The sequence below is a fragment of the Chiloscyllium punctatum genome, chromosome 12 (assembly GCF_047496795.1).
Source record: "Chiloscyllium punctatum isolate Juve2018m chromosome 12, sChiPun1.3, whole genome shotgun sequence".
Classification (NCBI taxonomy): domain Eukaryota; kingdom Metazoa; phylum Chordata; class Chondrichthyes; order Orectolobiformes; family Hemiscylliidae; genus Chiloscyllium; species Chiloscyllium punctatum.
Window position 1 is genome coordinate 11,346,643 of NC_092750.1, and position 25,157 is coordinate 11,371,799.

General features: G+C 40.6%; 1 protein-coding gene across 1 annotated transcript in view; it reads right to left on the bottom strand.

The window, feature by feature from the left end:
• prkar2aa (protein kinase, cAMP-dependent, regulatory, type II, alpha A) overlaps window positions 1-25,157 on the bottom strand; it is a 318,459-nt gene that overhangs the window by 67,564 nt on the left and 225,738 nt on the right. Inside the window, exons 9-10 of the mRNA XM_072581837.1 lie at window positions 12,947-13,002; window positions 7,427-7,510 (exon numbers count right to left, since the gene is read on the bottom strand). Coding sequence (XP_072437938.1) covers window positions 7,427-7,510; window positions 12,947-13,002 — 140 coding nt within the window. The remainder of the gene's footprint in view (window positions 1-7,426; window positions 7,511-12,946; window positions 13,003-25,157) is intronic.

Sequence of the window (25,157 nt, forward strand, 5' to 3'; positions counted from 1 at the left end):
ACAAGCACACTCCTCACTTTGAACATACTTAAAGTTTCGCTTATTAAAAAATTTCATTTTCTATTTTCACAACTGAAGTGAATAACTTATCGCTTCACTGCATTATGTTCATCTGCTAGCTTGCTACCACCTCTCAACTGTGTAATAGCTCTTTGCACTGTTAGCTTGTGCCCTCCTCCAATTTGTCTTTCCCACAGTGAGTATGGAAGTTGGGACATCATGTTGAAGTTGTACAGGCTATTGGTGAAGTCATTTTTAGAATACTGTATATTCTGGTCACCCTGCTAATAGGAAGGATGTTATTAACAGGGTGCAGAAAACACTTATAAGAATGCTGCTGGCATTGGAGGATTTCAGCTATAGGGAGAGGCTAAATAGGTTATGACTTTTCCCCCTGGAACATTGGAGGCTAAGGGGGTGACCTTATAGAGGTTTATAAAATCACGAGGGGCATGGATAGGGTGAATAGTCAAAACGTTTTTTCTAAAGTGGGGGAGTCCAAAACTCGAGATCATAGATTTAAGATGAAAGGGGAAAGATTTAAAAGAGATCTGAGGGGTGACTTTTTCATGCACAAGTTGGTGCACGTATGGAATAAGCTGCCAGTAGTAGTGGTGGAGGCAAGTACAATTACAGCATATAAAAGGGCTCTGGATGGGTATATGAATAGGAAGGGTTTGAAGGAATACGGGCCAAATGCTGGTAAATAAGATGAGATCAAATAAGGAAAACTGGAGTTGCACCAAAAGGGTCTGCTTCCATACTATATGACTCTATAACACGGCTTTGAATAGTCACCAAACTTAGATACATCAACCTCTGTTACTTCATCTGTGTCATTTTCAATATATCATGAATAGCTGAGATCCCAGTAATCCCTGTCACAATCCACTATTCATTGCTTGTCAACTTGAAAGCGACCTGTTTAGGCTCACTCTGTTTCCTGATTGTTAACTAATCCTCTCTCCATGCAAATCCAACTTTACAGCTTGCAACCTACGCTCAATCCTCATAACTGTTATTATTTTTTGCAATGTTCAAAGTCAGGCTGCAGTAAGATTGAGCCCTAATTTGGAACTGGAAGATAGTGAGAAGGAAATTCAGCAAGGAAAAGGATCAAAGGATAAACATCATGACTTAGATAGTCACTTAATTCTAATATGAATATTCACTATTTCAATTCTTGGAAGAGTCACAAATGCGTTTGTCATGAAAGGTACTAAGTGAATTCAGTTCACCAGAATGAATACTGATCACCTTTGGCTATGCTTTCATTCAAGGATAGTGTCAACACAGGTTCACAAGTTTCATCCTCAAATTGCTGGTCTTTGGGTACGTTAGGGAGAACATCATATAATGTACTAGAGTGCAGAACTTGCTTCCTTTGCTTTCCTTCTCTACTGGCAATCTGCCTCATCATTATGATGGTTATTATTCAAACTGCAATACAGTCTGATGAACAAGTAGCTGCCATCTTTTATAATTGGTTCCAAGCTTCTCTCAGTCATTAATATCAGTGCTCCAGTGCTTCAATGAGAACCTTAGAATGTCTTTGAAGTGCAATTACCTCGTCCCCTGGAAATTTGGCCACTTAAGAATTGGAAACAGTACATGGGAAATAATAAATTAAATGAGGATCTTGGGGCGAGATTCCTGATAGAATTGCCATAACATAAGAAATAGGAGCAGAAATAGGTCCTATTGTTACCCTAGCCTGTTCCGCTATTCAAGGAGAACACAGCTGACTCCATTTAGCCACTCTATTTCCATTTTCTGTTCCCCTGTTACATTATCTGTTCCTCTCTGTTGTACATAATTGAAACACCGACTTGCTAACATTCAAATTCACACCTAATTCTCTATGGACAGTTGGCCTGGTAATTAACAGTCAAGTACTATATTTCTATGGTGATGGCTGTTATGACACAGCAGTGAACCCTTTTGTTAATTAAATGAAACACCCAGAAAAGCTCACCTCGCCTTGTAATCTGTTAAACATATGAGTGACAGAGAACTCCCAAATTCAACTATTTAAAGAAAATAACATCAATTTATTTTTTAACTCTAAAAGTGAACATTAAACAACTATTCACAGCTCTAAGCTCCCTTTCTCTTAACTGTTTATTACCTGCCTCCAACTCTGCAACAATATGCTGTAACAAAGACACTTATTAAAATTACATCAACTTCATTTGATCTCCCTGTGTCATCTTCTGTACGTTTGATATGAAAAGGTATCTTTGCTAGAGACTGTTTCCTAATATTTTGGGTCTCTCTTGATGGCAGTTGCTCTCTCTCCAATTTTCAAAATGTCTGCATTTTTATACTCCCAACATTGGTTCGATGTTGACAAAAGAATAAATTCAAATTCGATTGGGTTTAAGCATCCTGGGGCATAATTTAAACTGATTGGTTAAATATGAATTGTTGTCAAAACAGCAACCAACTCTGGTATCCATATCACAGCCAAATATTACATATTTTCAATTTTCCAGTACATTCAAATTGCCATTTAAGTCATAGATACAGGTGTTTGTAATTTCTCAGTTCAGAACAGCCTTCACTCTCTCCTAAAGGTACAGTATATACCATCAACTCCATAACAATGGCACACTTCAGTGTAATACAGAAGCTGCAAGCAGCACAGGAAAAAGCTGCTTACATTTAGAATACAGAAATCACTAAAGATGCTCACATTTGTGTCTTTGAATATGTAGAAAACAATGTGCCTCATCAATAAAAAGGTAGAGATACTAAATATAACAAAGTCTATGGTGCTCGACAAAATCCCATCTCTTGTTATGAAGACTTGCTTTCCAGAACCAGCTGCTCCAGTGCAAATATAACACTGGCATCTACTTGACACAGAAAATTGCCAAAGTTTGTAAAGTCCATAAAAAACTGCACATTCCAATCTGTCCAATTATTGCCCTATCAATGTCCTTTTCAACAGCAAAGTGCCAAGTTGAAAATGGATCTTAAAAGGTCAATGCTGAGGAATACTAGACATGCCTGGTACTACGTTGTTGGTACATGAACTTATGAGCAGAACGGTTTAGAATCTCAAAGAAGTGAGGCCTAATACCCAATCTTCCTCAGAAGTCTCTGTAACAATCTCTATCATATCAATGCAACCTGCAACGTGTTGCTAATGGGCAATAAACATTGTTAATGACTAGAGATTTTTCTCCCTGCAGAGAAGGAAGTGAATTGAACTGAATTAGCTTTATTGTCACATGTGTTCCAACGAATACAACAAAAAGTAAGTTGCCACTTACAGCACCATCTCAGATAGAGTGTCCCTAGGTATATAATTGTCTATTAGTTACATAAAAGACAAACAAAGGAAAAGCTACCTTACAGCTATAAATGGCATAACCATGGGTCAGAAAAACAAGAGAGAGTTAATAAGACAAACATTTGCCAGAATTTGGCCCACATCCTTCTATACCCTTCCTATTTGAATACCTATCCAGATACCTCTTAAATGCTGTAATTGTTCCAGCCTCCATCACTTCCTCTGGCAACTCATTCCATAACTGCACCAAACTCTGCGCGAAAAAGTTGCCCCTTAGGTCCCTTTTATAATCTTTCTCCTCTCACCTTAAACCCATGCTCTCTAGTTTTAGACTCCCCCATCCCAGGGAAAAAGACCTTGGTTATTCACCCTATCCATGCCTCTCATGATCTGTCCAAAAAAGGTTTCCTCTAGCACACTAGGTCCAGTGATCCCTGTTTTAAAGAGAATGCTGGAAGCAAACTTCATCATGGTACAGTTACAACATTTAAAAGACACTTAGATAAGTACACAAATAGAAAAGGTTTCAAGGAATATGGGCCAGGAGCAGGCAGGTGGGACTATGTTCAGCATGGACTAGTTTGACTAAAGGGTCTGTTTCCATATTCTATGGCTAAGCAATAGCCCATTCAGCATTATGAGCATCCATGCACACAGCAAATATACTTTGAGACACAAAGGATAACTTGTTTACTGACATGCAGTTTTGGTTCAATCAGGGCCCACTTGGCTCCAGTCCACATTACAGGCCTTGTCTAAATATAATTCAGAATGACTATTGTTAAGATCAAGGCACCCATTTGACAGAGATCAATATCAAGGAGCCCCAGCAAAATTGAAGTCAACAGGAATCAGGGAAGAAGCATTCTACTGTTTGAAGTCATATCTAACAAAAGCAAGGTGACTGTTGAAGTCAATCACATGGGACAAAGGACATTACAGGATGGGTAGTGTTCTCGCCCAATCATCTTCAGCTGCTTGGTCAAAGGTTACCATCCAACATAACATTTCGAACAACAATCATCTTTTCTGATTATAACTTCCACTCAATTGTTCAGATACAGAAACAGTCCCTGTCGGCATCTGAGCTCTAGCCAGTAGTCAGGCTTGCACTGACAAACCTCAAATTAGGTTTTTTGTGTCAAAAATGGACATCTGCAACAAGATTCAAACAATCTCCCCTTGAGGTTCAGCATCACTGAACTCCCACTGAGGAAAAGCAATAGTTGGTAATCAGCAGTATGTTACCTTGCCCATATTTAAACTGATGCTGTGAGAATACATGGAGTTTGCAGTTAATATTCAGGACTCCCAGAGCATGACTGCCTCAACTGTGTGTCACTGCACCATTGCCTATAACAGTTTTGACCACACAGGAAGTTAAATGAAACAACGAAGAGAAAAATGAGAGAAGAACAAATCAGCGTAAACTAAAAATACATGGAAAAGTATGAAATAGGAGCAAGATTAGGCCATTTGATTGTCAAAACTGCTTTGCTATTCAAACAGATCATGGCTGATTGCCTCTACCTTGAAGCTATTTTTCTTATATCCTTTTCTAGCACTAGTACCCAGAAATTTATCAACTTAATTTCTTCAATATGCTCAAAGATGACTTTTCATGGCTCTCTAGGGTAGAAAATTCCCAAGATTCACCTAATTTAAAATGAAGAAATTCTTCTCCAACTCAATTCCATACACAGCCATAACAAAGGGGTCAGTAATCTAAGAACTCATCATACCCTAATTCAGACTGCTGCATTTTAACTTTCCCTTTACATGATAGATTTTAGTGTAAATTTATAACAGGTACTGTGCAAGATATAACTACTGGGCCTGTTGAGGCTGAAGCTTTAGTAATGCCCAATAAAACAGCTACTTAAGTAGTCAATTTCATTAAAGACGATTAAAGAAAGATTATTGTTGGTCTCTCGTCTTCAATTAGTCTGGTTTAGTATGATGTGATGATGCTGTATCCAGGCAGAGGGCAAAAGGAAGATATGTATTATGAAGGGCATGGGTAAGTTACTCAAGTACTACACTGACAATTTGGTTCAATAATATTACACCCTAAATCTACCAGTTTCTCAACCAAGTGATCAAAAACCCTGAGTCAAGTGTACATTGAGTCTGCATTAATTTTCGCAAGTCCTTTTAGGTTACTGACAGGTAGTCTGTGGCTTTGAGCAAGGTTGTGATGTTTAGCGACACAAAGTTGAACAACTGACAGCACTTTGCAGCATTTCCTCTAGATTCCTCTAGGCAAGCTCTGGTAAACAGAACTATTGATGAATTCTTGGGCTCACTTGGAGGTCAGTTGCAGTAAGTATCAACCAGAATTGGATTATATTTCAGATGTAAAAATCATGCGCTAATGTAAACTGTAACATCACACACAGGACTTATTCTGTCCTTCAGGATTGCAACAAAGATAGAAAGAGCAAGAAAAACAGAAAATCTTCACATCTTCAACTGTGTAAGTTCTGAGAAAGTTGGAACCAAGCCATTTTACGATTTCAGTACAGGGATAACAAGTGGCACAATTCATTCAGCTTGATGGTATTGCCGAGTAATGTTACCCGCTCTGCTTCTTTCTCACTGCAATCCTGCATAGCCAGCTCTGTCTCTCCCCCACTCTGTTTTTGTCCTGCATGGCTGTCACAAATTTCTCACCCTGTCTTTATCACTTTGTCCCTGAATCCCTCCAGTTGCTGACTAGCTGCTCTGGGTCCAGCCCCCTCCCACTCTAGTTTAAACTCTGTCAAGTAGCAAGCAATAGTATGCCTCACTGTGAGGATATTGATTGCCCTCCAGTTTAGATGGACCTCTTGCACAGGAGGTCCAGAAGAGGTCCTAATGATCTAAAAAACCTGAAACCCTGCCCCTGCACCAGATACTTAGTAATTCATTCACCTCTCCAACCTTTCTATTCCTTGCCTCACTAGCACATGGCACTGGTAGTAAACTCGAGATGACTACACTTGATGTCCTGCTTTTCAGCCTCTTACCTTACTCTTTACACTCACTATGCAGGACCTCATCTCTCTTTCTACTTATGTCATTATGTGCAAAATAACCTCTGGTTGCTCACCCTTCCCCTAAAGAATTTCATGCAATTGTTCAGACGTACTTGACCCTGGCACCAGAGAGGCAACACACCATCCTGGAATGTCAAATGCAGTCTGTGTTCCTAACTAGCGGACTTCCTACCATTATTACTCACTTGGACTTTGCCTGACCATGCTCTACAGCAGTGCCAGTTGTGATGCCATAGGCCTAACTGTTGCTGTTATACTCCCTTGTTACTTTGGTTCGGCCCTCGTCATGCAACTCTTATAATTCGCATGTTATTCCAGCCATTTGGTTTGTCTCTAGCAAGATCTTTTATTTTTGCAATTATCACTCTGCCTTAATTAATCAGATCATAGGTCATCCCTTCACTTGCTATTCAGCTGTTGACACTTGATTCATACAGTTTGAAACTGTTAATCACATGCAAAGACTCGTTATTCAGCCTGTCAACACTCCAATCACACCATTTGTATTACTTCTTAACACTCGTCATTACCTGGAATTATCATGCAATGATCTCTCCACCTATATATTCTGCACCTGTGTGCATCCCTCCACTTCACCTTTCGAAGGAGCAGCACTCCAAAATCCTGTGATTTCAAATAAACCTATTGGACTATAACCTGATGTTGTGCAACTTTTGGTTTTGTGTCTTAAATCAGTTACTGGTCCTAAAAGTCTTCTATTGTCAAAAAAAGACATGGATATGTTACTCAACCCCGTCATTGGCCTGAGCAACAAATGCTAAGACATTAGTTAATTGCAATCAAGTGTGGAACACCAGTCTTCCTTGTTACATTGTTGAGGTGCTTCCAATTACATTAAAGAGAACCAAGTTCCATGTGCGAAGAATGCTTCAAATCACTTAAGTCCCAAGTAAAGCTCAGACATCTCAGCTCCTGGTCTTCATACAATGGTGTAATCAGCCAACAGAAGGGAAGCATGCTAAAATACCTTCAATACCCCAGAAATTACATATAGATAAATAGCCAAGATCTACTCCGAGCTCAGATCGTCACAACATCAAAGTAAACATAGTAAATGATGGTAACTTACCTGGTCAAGGTTTTTGAACAGAACAATATCCTTACAGGCTTCCTGTAATCTAGCTCGTTGATCATCTGTTTTTGGGTAAACAACCTGAAACAGAAGGAAGATGATTTTTTAAAAAATGGAACAAAAAAAATCATGTAATTTGAGAGTTGTGGGCATAAATGACTCAGCTCTCACTGTCCTGAGAGCTCTTGTGGCAATGTCTTAGGTCAAGATGACTGGCCCCCAACAATGACAACCATCAACAGTTCCAAAAAAAAGTCATACTACACAAAATATTAACTCTAATGCTCAGATACTGCGAGACCCAATTTCTCTCACACTGAGTCTTTATTTCATAACCATTTTCCTTCATGCCAAGGTGAATTCCAACTAAAGGCAACTTGTCTCAATTCCCTCAGACTTCAATTTTACCAGGATAGCTTTGACTGTGTGTGACCAGAGGTAAGTTAAAAATCACAACACCAGTTTATAGTCCAACAGGTTTAGTTGGAAGCACACTAGCTTTTGGAGCGATGCTCCTTCATCAGGTGCGTCGCTCCGAAAGCTAGTGTGCTTCCAATAAAACCTGTTGGACTATAACCTGGTGTTGTGTGATTTTTAACTTTGTACACCCCACTCCAACACCAGCATCTCCAAATCATGACAGTTAAAGCTAGTTTGACATCAGAGGCAATTTTTTAAGCATCATCTTTGGAATTCAGTACTTTACTTAGTGTATGGACAAATGGTATAATTAGCTCTGGCACTAAGTGGGTTTTGGTGGAACCTACAACAACAGGGAAGCAAATTATCAGTCAGCATATCATTTACAGCATCTGTAGTTTTTTCAGTTTTTAATCATTTAATAGGACTGTCAACAACACATTCCAGTGCTTTGCTAATGACCAGTAGCACACTAATGAGGCACTGATTAGCTGAATTACAATGGTCCTACTTTTTGTGGATGGCAAGTGATTGGGTAATTTCCCACTTTCTGTGTGCTTACCTTGGTTCGAGGTATGGCTAGTTCTGGAGTTCAAGTCTGCAGCCTATATATATTTTGCTATATTCCAAGAACAGTGCACTCAACCCTTTCTTTATGGAATTAATCAAATTACTTGAAGACTGGTATCTCTGGCAAAAATGAATCATCCTCCACAGCATTTTTGGCTCACAGTGTAGCTGATTCAGTCTGGCCTTTTGCACTCAAAAGACCATAAGATGTAGGAGCAGAAGTAGGCCATTTAGCCCATAACGTCTGCTCCACCATTCAGTCAGACTATGGCTGATCTGATAATCCACAACTCCACATTCCCTTACTGATGAACAATTTATCTCAGCCTTGAATATACTTAAAAGTCTTGACAGTCCTCTGTGGCAAAGAATTCCACTGGTTCACTTTGGGAGAAAACGTTCTTAAATGTATGACCCCATATTCTGAAATTATTCCCTTTTGTCCTAGACTCTCCCACAAAAGGAAACAACCTCCTCATCTAACTTGAGAAGTTTCCTGCAAATTTTGCATGTTTTACTCAGGTTGCCTCTCATTCTACTAATTGCAGTGGGCTCCGGTCACATGAGGATACAGAACTTTCAGAGAGTCTTGTTTTCCCCAGTTGTCTTTAGGTGTCTAGCACAATACACAACCAGATGGAGCAACACTCAGATAACCAGCTAACATACTTATAAAATAAGTGAAAAAACAGCTTGAGGGAAACTGGAGAAAAATGATTTCATAGAACAAATTGCTAAGAATTGCAACAAAGACAAAAAAGTACTGGAGAAACTCAACAGGTCTGGCTACACCTGAAAGTGTAGTGAATCAGATTTCATAGCAACTTTCTAAAGGCAGATGAAGAGGACTAAATTGTACAGTCAAAGGAAAAAGGTAGGACAGTGGAACTAAATCATACAGCTATTTTGGAAAAACCAATGCAGGAACAATACACCAAATGCTCTCCTTCGTTACTCTAAGAGTCTAATGCTAGAGACTGGTTGGCTCCATACCCTCACCTTACTGTCATTCTTATGATTGCCCTTGGGCTTACAATTCTTCTGAATGTCACTAAGATCACATCTAACCAATATTTGAGCTTTTTGTGCTTGGGGATATATATTTGTAGAACTTGCTCTCAAGAGTACCAACTTGGCAACGATTCAGCTTGGCAAGTGACACATCAGAACAACAACATACTGAACTCAAGACACACCAAATTAGCATGAGCTCAAGTGATCAGATGTTACTATTCCAAAAGGATTGCACCTATCGTTACAGAGCATCCAATTTTCACTCCTGCAGCAGAAATAATATGGCACAAGTCAAAACTCAAATTTCAATGCCACCACCTCAAACACTTCTTCCAGATAAAATTCCATTTACTTCTTTCAGCTCAGTGAATCATGTTCACTGCTCATGATGCAGTCTCTTGTGTGCTCTGGAGGCAAAATCCAAATTGAGTGATCAGTTTAGAGAACACAATTGGAGCCATAGAAATATACAGCACAAACAGACCCAACTCATCCGCACCAACCAGACATCCCAATCTGACAGAGTTGCACTTGCTACCAGTTGGCCCATATCCCTGTAAACACTTCCTGTTCATATACCCATCCAAATGCCATTAAATGCTATAATTGTACCTGTCTTTACACTGTCTGTGGCAGCTCTCTCCATAAATGCACCACCTTTTCATGAAAGTTACCCATCAGGTCTTTTTAAAATCTTTCCCCTCTCATCTTATAGCAATGTCCACTAGTTTTGGCCTCCTCCACCCTAGAAAAAAAAGCTAATGGCTATTCACTCTGTTCATGCCCCTCATGATTAATAAACTTTTGTAAAATCACCCCTCAGCCTCTGACCCTCCAGAGAAAAAAAGCCTCAGCCGATTCAGCCTCTCCCTATAACTCTCCAGTCCCAGTAACATTTTTGTTATTCCTTTCTATACCCTCTCAAGGTTAACAATATCCTTCTAGGAGGACAACCAGAATTGTTGCGGTATTCTAAAGGTGGCTTCTGTACATATGCAACATGACCTCCCAACTCCTATACTCAACACACTGACCAAAGGCGGCATGTGTGCCATCACCATCCTGTCTACCTGGGACTCCACTTGCAAGGAACAAAGCATCTGCATCACTAACTCTTTGTTCAGCAACACTCCCCAGGGCCCTATCATTAACCGTATAACTCCTGCCTTGATTTGCATCATTAAAATGCAACACTTCACATATATCTAATGTGAACTCCATCTGCCACTCTTCAGCCCACTGGCCCAGCTGATCAAAGTCACATTGTACTGTGAGGTAACTTTCATCACTGTCCACTGCATCACCTATTTTGGATGTCATCCACAAACTTACTAAACATACTTCCTATTCCAGCACCGATATTTGCGGCACACCGCTGGTCACAGGCCTCAGTCCGAAGACCAATCCCCTGCCACCACACTCTTTCTCCTACCTACAGGCCAATTTTGCAGCCAGTTGGCTAGCTCTAACCTTACTAACCAGTCTATCATGCAGAACCTTGTCGAACGCTTTGCTGAAGTCCATATAGAAGATGCGTATTGCTCGGTCTTCTTCAATCTTGTTTGTTACCTCTTCAAAAAAACTCAATCAAACTCGTGAGACATGCTTTCCCACTCTCAAAGCCATGGTAACTATCCCTAATCAGTCCTTGCCTTTCCAAATGCATGCAAGTCATGTCCTTCAGATTCCCCTCCAACAATCTACCCACCACTGACCTAAGGCTCATCGGTCTATTCTTCCCTGGCTATTCCTTACACCTTCTCTTAAATAATGGCACCACATGAACCAACTTACAGTCTTCCAGCACCCACCCGTGGCTGTCAATGATATTTCAGGAAGGGGCCCAGCAATCTTTTCCCAAGCTTCCCATAATGTTCTGGGAAACAGCTGATTAGGTCCCAGGGATTTAACCACCTTTACAAGTTTTAAAGACCTCCAGCACATCCTCTTCTGTGATATGAAAGCTTTTCAAGACATCACTATTTATTTCCCTAAATACCACAGCTTCCATGTCCTTCTCCATAGTAAATGCTTACATGAAATATTCATTTAGTATCTCACCCATTTCCTGTGGTTCCCCACACAGGAGGCCATGTTAATCTTTGAGGGGCCCTATTCTCTCCCTCTCTTTTGCCCTTAAGTGTACTTAGAGTTAAGGCGAATCCAAAGAGACTCTATTTACCAAAGCTATCCTATGTCACCTTTTTGTTCTCCTTATTTCACTCTTAAGTATACTTCTATTGCCCCTATTATCCTCTAGAGATTCACTCGATTCCAGCTGTCAATGGTTGATATGTGCCTCCTGCTTTGTCTTGACCACAACCTCAATTTCTCCAGTCATCCAGCATTCCCTACACATATTAGCTGTGCCCTTAATACAAAACAGGAACATACAGGTTCCTGAATGTTTGTTAGAGTGTCTAGGGTTATCTGAACAAACTTTGATTGAACAAGTTCAAGTCTTTAAGTTCTTCTGCATTTAGCATTGTTGACTTAAATGACAGTTCAATCAAAGTATTTCTTTGCCAGTCCTCATATGTTTGAAGCGAGACTGTAAACCACCCTTTAAATTTAAAGTTAGCTGACAATTCTAACAACTCAGTGCTGACCTGACCGTCTGTGCCATTTTTTATATGAAACTCATTTGTAGAAAATTAATTTCACAAGAGCAAATCATAAGCTTCCATTCAACAGAGAGAAGTGTAGCTGCACAATTATTGCAAGATGTCTATCCTGCAGAACAACTAATTAGCAATGGCTCACCAGCGTTTCTGTTAATCAATTCCATTTCAAATCCCTTTATCCCATAAGCAATAATAATTATTTTGGCTAAATTACAGGTGGCAGCTACATGGAAACATAAATCTCTAATGCCAATTTACAGACACTAAGTGCTTTAATAAACAAAACATCAAGAACACAGACTCAGGTGACTTTTTTTGTTTTACAATAGCAATGCAATATTTAGCAAAGCAACTAAGAGTAAAACAGAAAATACCAAGTAAATTTAAAATCCCAAGAGATACCTTCCTTCCCAATTCAATAATTTTTATTTCAATAATGTTACACTTGAGGGAGTTATGTTTCTTAAAATAATTAAATGATCTAATAAGGAATCTCACATGAGAGTTCAAAATTAAAACCTATATGCTAACTGCTAAAGAAATGTGAACATAATTAATCATTTCAAGACTGCTTCAGTACTTTTGCAATTTTCTTACAGCAAAAACAAAAATGTTATGTTTAGAATGGCTTGACAAGAACAGTTAATTGAAAATCTGCATTCTGTTAACCTGTTTCATCAAAATTACATAGAATCATACAGCATAGAAACATGATCTTTGGCCCACCGTGTCTATGCCAACTGACAAATACCAAACTACATTATTCTCATTTACCTGCATTTTTGATTCTGCTCCTAGGCCACAGCTAAAGTAAGGAACTGCATGTGAGAGCATTGTAATCTTTACCAGTGTAAAAGTTCTTTAGCTTTATGAACTCCATATATCTTACCCTTTGTTCTGTATCCTCTTCATCATCTTCATCTGGGTTGAAAGCTTCTGCACAAACTGTTAAAAAAAATGAAAAACAAAACAGCAATGAAAAAAAATTACCAAACATACACTTAAAATAAAGTCATACCAGAAATAAAACAACAATGGAAGCAAAATAATTGCAATGAAATCAAATGCAAAATCAAAACTAAGCTCCTGGTTAATATTAACAGGACTTTAACAATTAAATTCATTTCCTTTCACATTCATCGAATTTCTTCCCTTATTCACATAATGAGGGTTATTATTTAAAACCACTGTCAATATGTCAGGCAGAAACAAACTTTAGAATCGGTCAAGGTTTGTAAAAGTGTAAAGTCTCATGTTGACGGGGTAGCAGAAAGAAAAAATATACTCAGACACTACTTTCAATGTTTCATGGAAATAGGAGTAGGAGCAGGCCACTCAGCCCTTCAAGCCAGCTCTGCCATTCAGAATGATCATGGCTTATCATCCAGCACAATACTTCCATTTTCTCCCTATATCCCTAAACGCTAAACCTATTCCTGGTGTAAATGATTCAATATTTTGTACATGATTTGAGTAACAGCGAATTAAGTCACTTTTCCATTCAACTTCACAGTCTGGAGGGTCAGTGGGATAAAATAATTTCCTCTCCAGGGGTCTAAAGTGAAAGGAGCACGTAAACAATCTCTACGTAGTTTCCAATGGGCTTGGAATTCAAAAGACTCTTCCTTCCAGAGTTCAGCACAAATTCAGTTGTTAGTGTTATGGAGCAGGCCAGTCCCCCTCACCACATTTCAAGAAGGAAGCCCAGACCCTAGTTGTTTTAAGCAGGTGTAGAGTGGATATTCCAAGAGTGACCCAGCTGGTCAAGACAAAATAGAACTGATTTACAGAGTATCAAATGAAACACAAACAAAAAGGGAACAGAATACAGAATAACTTAACCTAGCTGAAAGCCCAAACTACCCCAACTTCATGATGCTGTTCCAAATGCCTGAAACAGTCTCCATAAACACCCCCTTAGCAAAAAAGGCAATATCAGATACAGGTTCTTTGAGAGACAGAGAGAGGGTCAGCATGGACCAGCAACCTCAAAACTGACTGCTTGCTAAAATCCAAACCAAACTAAAGAAAAGCTCAGCTGGGAGAACTAGCCACTCCCTTTTAAAAAAAAACTTCAATGCCTTTTGCCTGAGGAAGTATCTGTTAGCTATAATCAAATTGGTCCTAACACCCATACAAATCAGACACCCTGGAACCTCTGCGTTTATGACCCCTCTCCAAAAATAAAAACCTGGACAGAATAACCTTGTCAAAGGAGCAGCATCATCACAGTAGTTTCACTCAAAGCTAATTCAAAAGTCACAAAAGTAGCTGCACGCAGGAAACTAAATAGTGAGCAGCCATGTATTAAAAAGAGGAACCATGTGCTGGGCTGCGTACAAGTCAAGTGTTTTAGTGTGAGAGAGCGCGTGTAAGAGAGAGTGAGAGAGAAAAAGAGACAGTGCATGCATGTGAGTGCGTGCATGCGATACAGCGGAGAGATTTTCCATTTGCAAGAATTTAAGTAGCCAATTTTTTTTAATATACCACATATACCAATCACTAAAAGCAGTTCATATTCTCTTAGTTGCAATGGAAATGTCTCTCTGCCAATGGCATATGGATTGTTGTGGTGTGTGAAAAGCAATAGCCCTCATAAGCAGCCTCTCTATCCTTCTAATGTTCCAACACAAGTGCAAGGGTCCCATAATAGAACTTCAATTCAGAAACATGACAAAGATGATAAAATTTTCTCCAAATGAAACCGAAAGGGAACAAAATCAGAAATGTACTTTACAAGTCTATTAATAGGTTAACAAAGAATAAAATAACTGATACATTTTCAGGTCACTTTTAAACTTATTTGAATGTTACCATCTTAATTATTCATTTGATCATCATATTATTACACTATGATATGAATAATCACTCAACATTACCTTCAGTAGGTCATTTCTAAACTTCAAAACAACAAAAGGACTAATATTTTACAAATTCAACCTTATTAAATATAAAATTGGATTTTTTGAAGATTGCTCTGAATTACATTCTGTCAGAAACACAGCTAAAATCTGGCAAATTCTGGATTATGTAATTTTAAGGGTTTTTAAGTTATTTTGTATGGTGGTTACCTTGAAAGCTGATGGATGGGTGTACTGGTAAAAGAAACATAGCCCCAGAGCAGCATCCATATTTAAGATGATCTATTAAAGCCTCCCAATCCTGTTCATTGCATCTATAAAATTTATTAAACTTACTGATTCTCTGGAAGAATTTTAAAAATATGTAAAATGCTAACATCAGATATTTAACAATTCTGTGATTCTTTTGACTTAATGTACAGTAGAAGACTATTTGGCCATCATGACTACACTGACTCTGCCAATTACTTTGCATCATTCACTTTCTCTTTTGTCACATCCTAAACATTATTTTTAATCAAATCATTAAACGCCCTCTTGAACACCGTAACTGAACCCACCTTTGCTACACTTCCAAACCTGAAACACTCACTGTATGAAAATGTTTTTACTCACAGCAATTACACATTTTTGCAAATCATTTCAAATATTCACCTCATATTCTTGATCCTTTTATGAGTTAGAACAATTTCTCCTTGTTTGCACTGTCCACATCTTTTGAGATTTTAATAACTTTAGCACCTTAGTAACACTCAAATTTTCAGCATTCTGTTGTGCGTGTGGCAGCTCTATGAAAATGTTACAGGCAGTGTCTGGGTTACGAATAGGCTCCAAGCCCAACTACATCTGCAGATCAATTTTTATGCAAGTCAGAACACAGTAGTATAATATAAAATAGCTGTTCATAAGTACAAGAAAATGTTCGCCTGTTGCATCTTTAAATTTAATACAGGTTCTCATTCACAAGTACAAATGTCCATGAGTCAGCATTTGTAAATCAGGGATCACCCGCATACTCTGTCTCATTCACTCAAACAATTCTCAAACACATAGCCAATTACAATTTTCAATAAAATCTAGATTCTGTTTCCAATATTTTTCTCAGAATATTTCAAGCACCATACAATTTTAAAAAGGAAGAACATTGACTACAAATTCTGGATCTGTGGTGAAGAAATGGCATTCACCACTGACCTCAATGAAAAATGTCCACACAGATCACTTCAATCTTGACAACTTGGTACACATCTTTAGGTTCCCCTAGAAGTTTTCCAAACAACAACTTTTGATGGATTAGGAGCTGCCATTCAAAGTCTGTACAAAGCTGAATCTTCCCAATGACTCCCTCCACCAGACCAAGATAAGTACATTTCCAGGCCAGAAGCAAGTCAGTAGCAAATCTGACTTGCAAAGGCCTGCCAGCAGATGCAGATTTTGCTATGTCAAAATCTGGTGCCAAATCATGGTATCTCAGTCATCAGCTGCAGTGATTTCAGCTAGCAGAACAAGCAGCCTGTCACACTGAATTATTCTCAAATTTGGCAAACCAGGAAGTGAACATTACTTTGTGTTCTGAAATTTTAAATTAATGTATCACTGCAGTAAGGTAGAAACTACACTAAAGATAAAGTTTAATGCACATTTTGCAATCATTAGCTTGCCAAAAAATTGTAATTAGCTTTCAGGGTCCAGTGAGGGCATTTAGCAGTAATTATTACACACTATTCAACAAGATGGGGGAGATATCAAAGGAGTATTTTGCATCAGTGTTTAATGTGGAGAAGGACATGGAAGATACAGAATGTGGGGAAATAGATGGTGACATCTTAAAAAATGGCCATATTATAGAGGAGGAAGTGCTGGATGTCTTGAAACGGGTAAAAGGTGGGTAAGTCCCCAGGACCTGATCGGATGTACCCTAGAACTCTGTGGGAAGATAGGGACTGATTGATGGGCCCCTTGCTGAGATAGTTGTGTCATCAACAGGAACAGGTGAGGTGCCAGAAGACTGGAATTTGACTAACATTGTGCCACTATTTAACAAAGGTGGTAAGGAAAAGTCAGGCAATGATAGACCAGTGAGCCTGACATTGGTGGTGGGCAAGTTGTTGGAGGGAATCCTGAAGGATAGGATTTCCAAGTATTTGGAAAGGCAAGGACTGATTTGGGATAGTCAGAATACTTTGTGTGTGGGAAATCATGTCTCACGAACTTGAGTTTTTTGAAGACGTAACAAAGATGATTAAATGAGGGCAGAATGGTTGATGTGATCTATATGAACTTCAGTAAGGCATTCAACAAGGTTCCTCACGGGAGACTGGTTAGCAAGATTAGATCATATGGAATACATGAAGAACCACCCATTTGGATACAGAACTGGCTCGAAGGTAGAAGATAGAAGGTGGTGTGAAAGGTTGCTTTTAAAACTGTAGGCCTGTAACCAGTGGTGTGCCACAAGGATCGGTGCTGGGTCCACTATTTTTCGTCATTTATATAAATGATTTGGATGTGAACATAGGAGGTACAGTTAGTAAGTTTGAGATGACACCAAAATTGTGGTGTAGTGGACAGTGAAGAAGGTAATCTCAGGTTACAACAGGATCTTGATCAGATGAGCCAATGGACTGAGGAGTGGCAGATGGAGTTTAAGTTAGGTAAATGCGAGGTGCTGCAATTTGGAAAAGCAAATCAGAGGAGGACTTAAACACTTAATGATAAAGTCCTGGAGAATGTTGCTGAACAAAAAAACCTTGGAGTGCAGGTTCATAGTTCACTGAAAAAGTAGAGTTGCAGGTAGATAAGAAATTGAATTGAATTGAATTTATTGTCACATATCGAGACACAGTGAAAAGCTTTGTCTTGCAAGCAATACAGGCAGATCAAATAATAGGTAAACAGCAACAAAAACAAAAACACAGGTACAGGCAAATGTTAGGAGTTTGAGAATCCATTCAATATTCTAACAGCAGTAGGGTTACTGTTGCAAAACCCACTGGTGTGTGTTCATGTTTCTATACCTTCTCCTTGATGGTAGAGGTTGTAGAAAAACATTGCCAAGGTGGGATGGACCTTTGAGAATGCTGGTGGCCTTTCCTTGACAGCAGGCCTGATAGATGGATTCTATAGATGGAAAGATGGCCTTTGTGATTGCCCAGGCCGAGTTCATCACTCTCTGTAACCACCACCAATCTTAAATGGTACAGTTGCCATAACAGGTAGTGATACATCCAGACAGAATGCTCTTGATGGCGCACCTATAAAAGATGGTAAGGGTATTCGCTGTCATGCCAAATTTCCTCAGCTGCCTGAGGAAGAAGAGACATTGTTGGGCCTTTGTAACCATGCGTTCAGATGAAGAGTCCACGAAAGCTTATTGTGGATGAGCACTCCCAGGAGCCTGACACTCTCGACTCGTTCCACCTCTGTGCTGTTATGGGTAGGGGGGGCAGGATGAGTAACATCCTGCCAAAAGTCAATAATGAGTTCCTTGGTTTTGCCAGCATTGAGAGAGGTTGTTCTCAGTGTACCATGTTTCAAGGTCTTCCATCTCCCACCTGTAGTCTGTTTCATCGCCATCTGAGATTCAACCGACTACGGTGGTGTCATCAGCGAACTTGTAAGTGGCATGAAGGAGGCATTTGGTTAGCTTTCCTTTACTGAACAGTGCATTGAGTATAGTATTTGGGAGATCATGTTGCAGCTGTTGAGGACATTGGTTGGGCCACTTTTGGAATACTGTTTACAATTCTGGCCTCCATCCAATCGGAAGGATGTTGTGAAACTTGAAAGGGTTCAGAAAAGATTTACAAGGATGTTGCCAGGGTTGGAGGATTTGAGGATTTGTGAGGGGTAGGTCTTGCCTTACAAGTCTTATTGACTTCTTCGAGGAGGTGACCAAGCATGTGGATGAGGGTAGAGCAGTGGATGTAGTGTACATGGATTTTAATAAGGCATTTGATAAGGTTCCCCATGGTAGGCTTATGCGGAAAGTCAGGAGGCATGGGATAGTGGGAAGTTTGGCCAGTTGGATAGAAAACTGGCTAACCGGTTGAAGTCAGAGAGTGATGGTAGATAGTGAATATTCAGCCTGGAGCCCAGTTACAAGTGGAGTTCTGCAGGGATCAGTTCTGGGTCCTCTGCTGTTTGTAATTTTTATTAATGACTTGGAAGAGGGAGTCAAAGGGTGGGTCAGTAAATGTGCAGACGATATGAAGATTGGTGGATTTGTGGATAGTGAGGAGAGCTGTTGTCGGCTGCAAAGGGACTTAGATATGATGCAGAGCTGGGCTGAGGAGTGGCAGATGGAGTTCAACCCTGTCAAGTGTGAGGTTGTCCATTTTGGAAGGACAAATAAGAATGCGGCATACAGGGTTAACGGTAATGTTCTTAGTAAGGTGGAGGAGCAGAGGGATCTTGGGGTTTATGTTCATAGATCTTTGAAAGTTGCCATTCAGGTGGATAGAGCTTGTAAGAAGGCCTATGGTGTATTAGGCGTTCATTAGCAGAGGGATTGAATTCAAGAGTCGTGAGGTGATGTTGCAGCTGTATAGGACCTTGGTAAGGCCACATTTGGAGTACTGTGTGCAGTTCTGGTCGCCTCATTTTAGGAAAGATGTGGAAGCTTTGGAGAGGGTGCAGAGGACATTTACCAGGATGTTGCCTAGAATGGAGAATAGGTCGTACGAGGATAGGTTGAGAGTGCTAGGCCTTTTCTCATTCGAACGGCGAAGGATGAGGGGTGACTTGATAGAGGTTTATAAAATGATCAGGGGAATAGATAGAGTAGACAGGCAGAGACTTTTTCCCTGGGCACAACAGAGTGTTATAAGGGGATATAAATTTAAGGTGAAGGGTGGAAGGTATGGGGGGGGGGGGAGATGTCAGGGGTAGGTTCTTTACCGAGGGAGTGGTGGGGGCATGGAATGCGTTGCCTGTGGGAGTGGCAGAGTCAGAATCATTAGTGACCTTTAAGCCGCAACTGGATAGGGACAAGGATGGGTGCTGAGGCTAGGACAAATGTTCGACACAACATTGTGGGCAGAAGGGTCTGTTCTGTGCTGTATTGTTCTATGAAAGGTTGAATAAGCTAGGGCTGTTTTCCCTGGAGGTGGAGGGGTGACCTTATAGAAGTTTATAAAATCATGAGGGGCATTTTCCCTCAGATACGGGAGTCCAGAAGTAGAGGGTATTGTTGGGGGGGGGGGGGGGGGGAGATGTCAGGGGTAGGTTCTTCACCGAGGGAGTGGTGGGTTTAGGGTGAGAGGGGTAAGATATAAAAGGGATCAAAGGGGCAATCTTTTCAGGCAAATGGTAGTGGCATGTATGGAATGAGTTGCCAGAGGGAGAGGTGGAGGCTGGTACATGGCAACATTTAAAAGGCATTATGATGAGTATATGAATAGGAACGCTTTAGAGAGATATGGGCCAAGTGCTAGCAAATGGGACTAGATCAGGTTAGGATATTTGCTCAGCATGGACAAGTTAAACTGAAGGGACTGCTTCCATGCTGTACATGACTGACATTTTGGAGAAAGGCTAACAATAATTCAGTGAAAGCACTTATCGGGTCACGCATTGGAGACATCAACAGTACACCCTCTGACGCAGCAAAAAACAATCAGTGAAAGCAATATCTGAATTGTCACAAAAAAAAAGACAACTGCAGTCAGAAAAAAAAAAATTGAAGATTGTCCACTGGACTTGAAACATGAATTTTGCTTTGTCGCCTCGGATGCTGCCAGACCTCAGCTTTACCAGCAATTGCTGCTTCTGAATTGCCATACTATTCTGTTTATGCGTGGAGTTGTGATCAAAGGGCTAACAACACAGCAGTTTTAAAAGAGAGAAGAACAGACAAAGGAAGCACATGGTTAAGACAGTGCAGGAGAGAGAAAGACAGAAAGAACCGGCACAGTTACTGCCTTTGCTGTTTTGAATTCATGGATCGCTGGACATCGGAATGCATCTGGGAAAATTAACAAACAGTGAAATTCACAACTAATCTTGGAGGAACCCGTTTGGGCGAAGTTCACAGCACTGAAATAGATAAGTTCATTGTTGTTTTAAGTGTGTCCAACAGAAAGGCTGCAGTCGTGAGTAGAGTGGGTTCCTTCTTGATTATATGTTTTTGGAGATATGTCTCTTGATTAAACCTAAAATATAAGCCATAACTATTAATTTAACCTGGGCAGTGTTTTGTAGAGGAATAAGACGGTGTTATTTTCTGGGTCTGTAGATTGTGAAAGAGCAAAAATGGCTTTTAGTACAGTGATATGTACTTCTTGTCAGATGTGGGAGTTTAAAGAGAGTTTAAGGGTTACTGCGGATTATATCTGCCATAAATGCTGTTGGATGCGAATCTTATCAGATCGAGTGGATCGGTTGGAAAGACAGATAGAAGGAATTTGCAACAGCAACAGTATGTGATGGATGGCAGTTATAGGAGGGTGGGGGGGGGGGGGGGGGGGAAGTCTCAGATAAAGTCACATAGATGGGTTAACTCCAGGAAGGGTAAGAGAGGTAGGCAGCTAGTGCAGGAGTCTTTTGTAGATATACCCATTTCAAACAGGTATGCTGTTTTGGAAAATGTAGGAGGTGATGGATTCACAGGGGAACATAGCACAAACAGCCACTTTTCTGTTATTGAGACTGGCTCCAATGCAACTAGGGGTACGTCGGCTTCCAAAAGATCAATTGTGTTAAGGGATTTTCTAGTCCGAGGTACAGACAGATGTTTCTGTGGCCAACAGTGAAAAATCAGAATGGTGTGTTGCCCCCTCTGGTGCAAGGATCAAGGATGTCTGAGAGGGTGCAGAATGTTCTCACTGGGGAGAGGTGTCATTGTCCACATTGGAACCAACGACATTGGAAGGGAAAAGGTTGAGATTTTGAAGGGAGGTTTTAGAGATTTAGGCAGAAATTTAAAAAGGAGGTCCTCAAGAGGAATAATATCTGGATTACTCCCAGTGCTACAAGCTAGTGAAGGCAGGAACAGGAGGATAGAGCAGATGAATGCATGGCTGAGGAACTGGTGTAAGGGAGAAAGATTCACATTTTTGGATCATTGGAATCTCTTTTGGGGTAGAAGTGACCTGTACAAGAATGACAGATTGCACCTGAATTGGAAGGGGACTAATATACTGGCAGGGAGATTTGTTAGAGCTGTTCAGGAGGATTTAAACTAGTAAGGTGGGGGCTGGGACCCAGGGAAATAGTGAGGAAAGAGATCAATATGAGACTGGTGCAGTGGAGAACAGAAGACAAACCAACAAACAAAGTCAGGGCAAGCAGAGACAAGATAGGACTAATAAATTAAACTGCATTTATTTCAATGCAAGGGGCCTAACAGGGAAGACAGATGAACTCAGGGCATGGTTAGGAACATGGGACTGGGATATCATAGCAATTACAGAAACATGCTCAGGGATGGGGAGGACTGGCAGCTTAATGTTCCAGGATACAAATGCTACAGGAAGGATAGAAAGGGAGGCGAGAGAGGAGGGCGAACGGCATTTATGATAAGAGATAGCATTATAGCAGTGTTGAGGGAGGATATTCCCGGAAGTACATCCGGGGAAGTTATTTGGGTGGAACTGAGAAATAAGAAAGGGATGATCACCTTCTTGGGATTGTATTATAGACCCCTTAATTGTCAGGGGGAAATTGAGAAACAAATTTGTAAGGAGGTTCCAGTCATCTGTAAGAATAATAGGGTGGTTATGGTAGGGGATTTTAACTTTCCAAACAGACTCGGACTGCCATAGTGTTAAGAATTTAGATGAAGAGGAATTTGTTAAGTGTGTACAAGAACATTTTCTGATTCAGTACATGCGAATGCACCTACTAGAGAAGGTGCAAAACTTGACCTACTCTTGGGAAAGAAGGCAGGGCAGGTGTCAGTGGGAGAGCATTTTGGGGCCAGTGACCATAATTCTATTAGATTTAAAATAGTGAAGGAAACGGATAGACCAGATCTAAAAGCTCAAGTTCTAAATTGGAGAAAGGCCAATTTTGACAATATTAGGCAAGAATTTTCAAAAACTTATTGAGGACAGATGTTCGCATGTAAAGGGACGGCTGGAAAATGGGAAGCCTTCAGAAATAAGATAATAGGAATATACTTTCTCTGGATTCTTGTCAGGGTGAAAGGGAAGGCTGGTAGGTATAGGGAATGCTGGATGACTAAAGAAATTTAGGGTTTGGTTAAGAAAAAGAAGGAAGCATATGTCAGGTATAGACAGGATAGATCGAGTGAATCCTCGAGTTAATTGGATATAAAGGAAGTAGGAGTATACTTGAGGGAAATCAGCACGGTGGCACAGTGGTAAGCACTGATGCCTCACAGCGCCAGAGACCCGGGTTCAATTCCCGCCTCAGGCGACTGCCTGTGTGGAGTTTGCACATTCTCCCAGTGTCTGCGTGGGTTTCCTCCCACAGTCCAAAAATGTGCAGGTCAGGTGAATTGGCCATGCTAAATTGCCCGTAGTGTCAGGTGAAGGGGTAAATATAGGGGTATAGCTGGTTTGCACTTTGGCGGGTTGGTGTGGACTTGTTGGGTCGAAGGGCCTGTTTCCATACTAAGTAATGTAAGTAAAAAGGGGATATGAGATAGCTTTGGCAAATAGAATCCAATGGGTTTTTACAAATACATTAAGGACAAAAGGGTAACTAGGGAGAGAATAGGGCCCCTCAAAGATCAGCAAGGCAGCCTTTGTGTGGAGCCACAGAAAATGGGAGAGTTACTTAATGAGTATTTTGCATCAGTATTTACTGTGGAAAAGAATATGGAAGATATAGACTGTAGGGAAATAGATGGTGACATCTTGAAAAATGTCCAGAGTACAGAGGAGGAAGTGCTGGATGCCTTGAAACAGTTAAAGGTGGATAAATCCCCAGGGCCTGATCAGGTGTACCCGAGAACTCTGTGGGAAGATAGAGAAGTCATTGCTGGGTCTCTTGCTGAGATATCTATATCATCGATAGTCACAGGTAAGGTGCTGGAAGACTGGAGGTTGGCAAATGTGGTGCCACTGTTTAAGAAGGGTGGTAAAGACAAGCCAGGGAACTATAGACCAGTGAGCCTGACCTCAGTGTTGGGCAAGTTGTTGGAGGGAACCCTGAAGGACAGGATGTACATGTAGTTGGAAAGGCAAGGACTGATTAGAGATAGTAAACATGGCTTTGTGTGTGGGAAATCATGTCACACAAACTTGATTGAGTTTTTTGAAGAAGTAACAAAGAGGATTGATGAGGGCAGAGTGGTAGATGGGATATAAATGGACTTCAGTAAAGCATTTGACAAGGTTCCCCATGGGAGACTGATTAGCAAGGTTAGATCTCATGGAATACATGGAGAACTAGCCATTTGGATACAGAACTGGCTCAAAGGTAGAAGACTGGAGGGTGGTGGTGGAAGGTTGTTTTTCAGACCGAAGGCCTGTGACCAGTGGAGTGCCACAAGGATCGGTGCTGGGTCCTCCACTTTTTGTCATTTACATGAATAACTTGGATGCGAGCAGAAGAGGTACAGTTAGTAAGTTTGCAGATGACACCAAAATTGCAGGTGTAGTGGACAGCGAAGAGGATTACCTCAGATTACAACAGGATCTCAACCAGATGGGCCAATGGGCTGAGAAAGGGCAGATGGAGTTTAATTCAGATAAATGAGAGTTGCTGCATTTTTGGAAAGCAAATCTTAGCAGGACTTATACACTTAATGGTAAGGTCCTAGGGAGTGTTGCTGAACAAAGAGACCTTGGAGTGCAGGTTCATAGCTCCTTGAAAGTGGAGTCGTAGGTAGATAGGATAGTGAAGGTGTTTGGTATGCTTTCCTTTATTGGTCAGAGTATTGAGTATAGGAGTTTGGAGGTCATGTTGCGGCTGTACAGGACATTGGTTAGGCCACTGTTGGAATATTGCGTGCAATTCTGGTCTCCTTCCTATCGGAAAGATGTTGTGAAACTTGAAAGGGTTCAGAAAAGACTTACAAGGATGTTGCCAGGGTTGGAGGATTTGTGCTATAGGGAGAGGCTGAACAGGCTGGGGCTGTTTTCTCTGGAGCGTCAAAGGCTGAGGGGTGACCTTATAGAGGTTTACAAAATTATGAGGGGCATGGATAGGGTAAATAGACAAAGTCTTTTCCCTGGGGTCGGAAAGTCCAGAACTAGAGGGCATAGGTTTAGGGTGAGAGGGGAAAGATATAAAAAAAAAAGAGACCTAAGGGGCAACGTTTTCAAACAG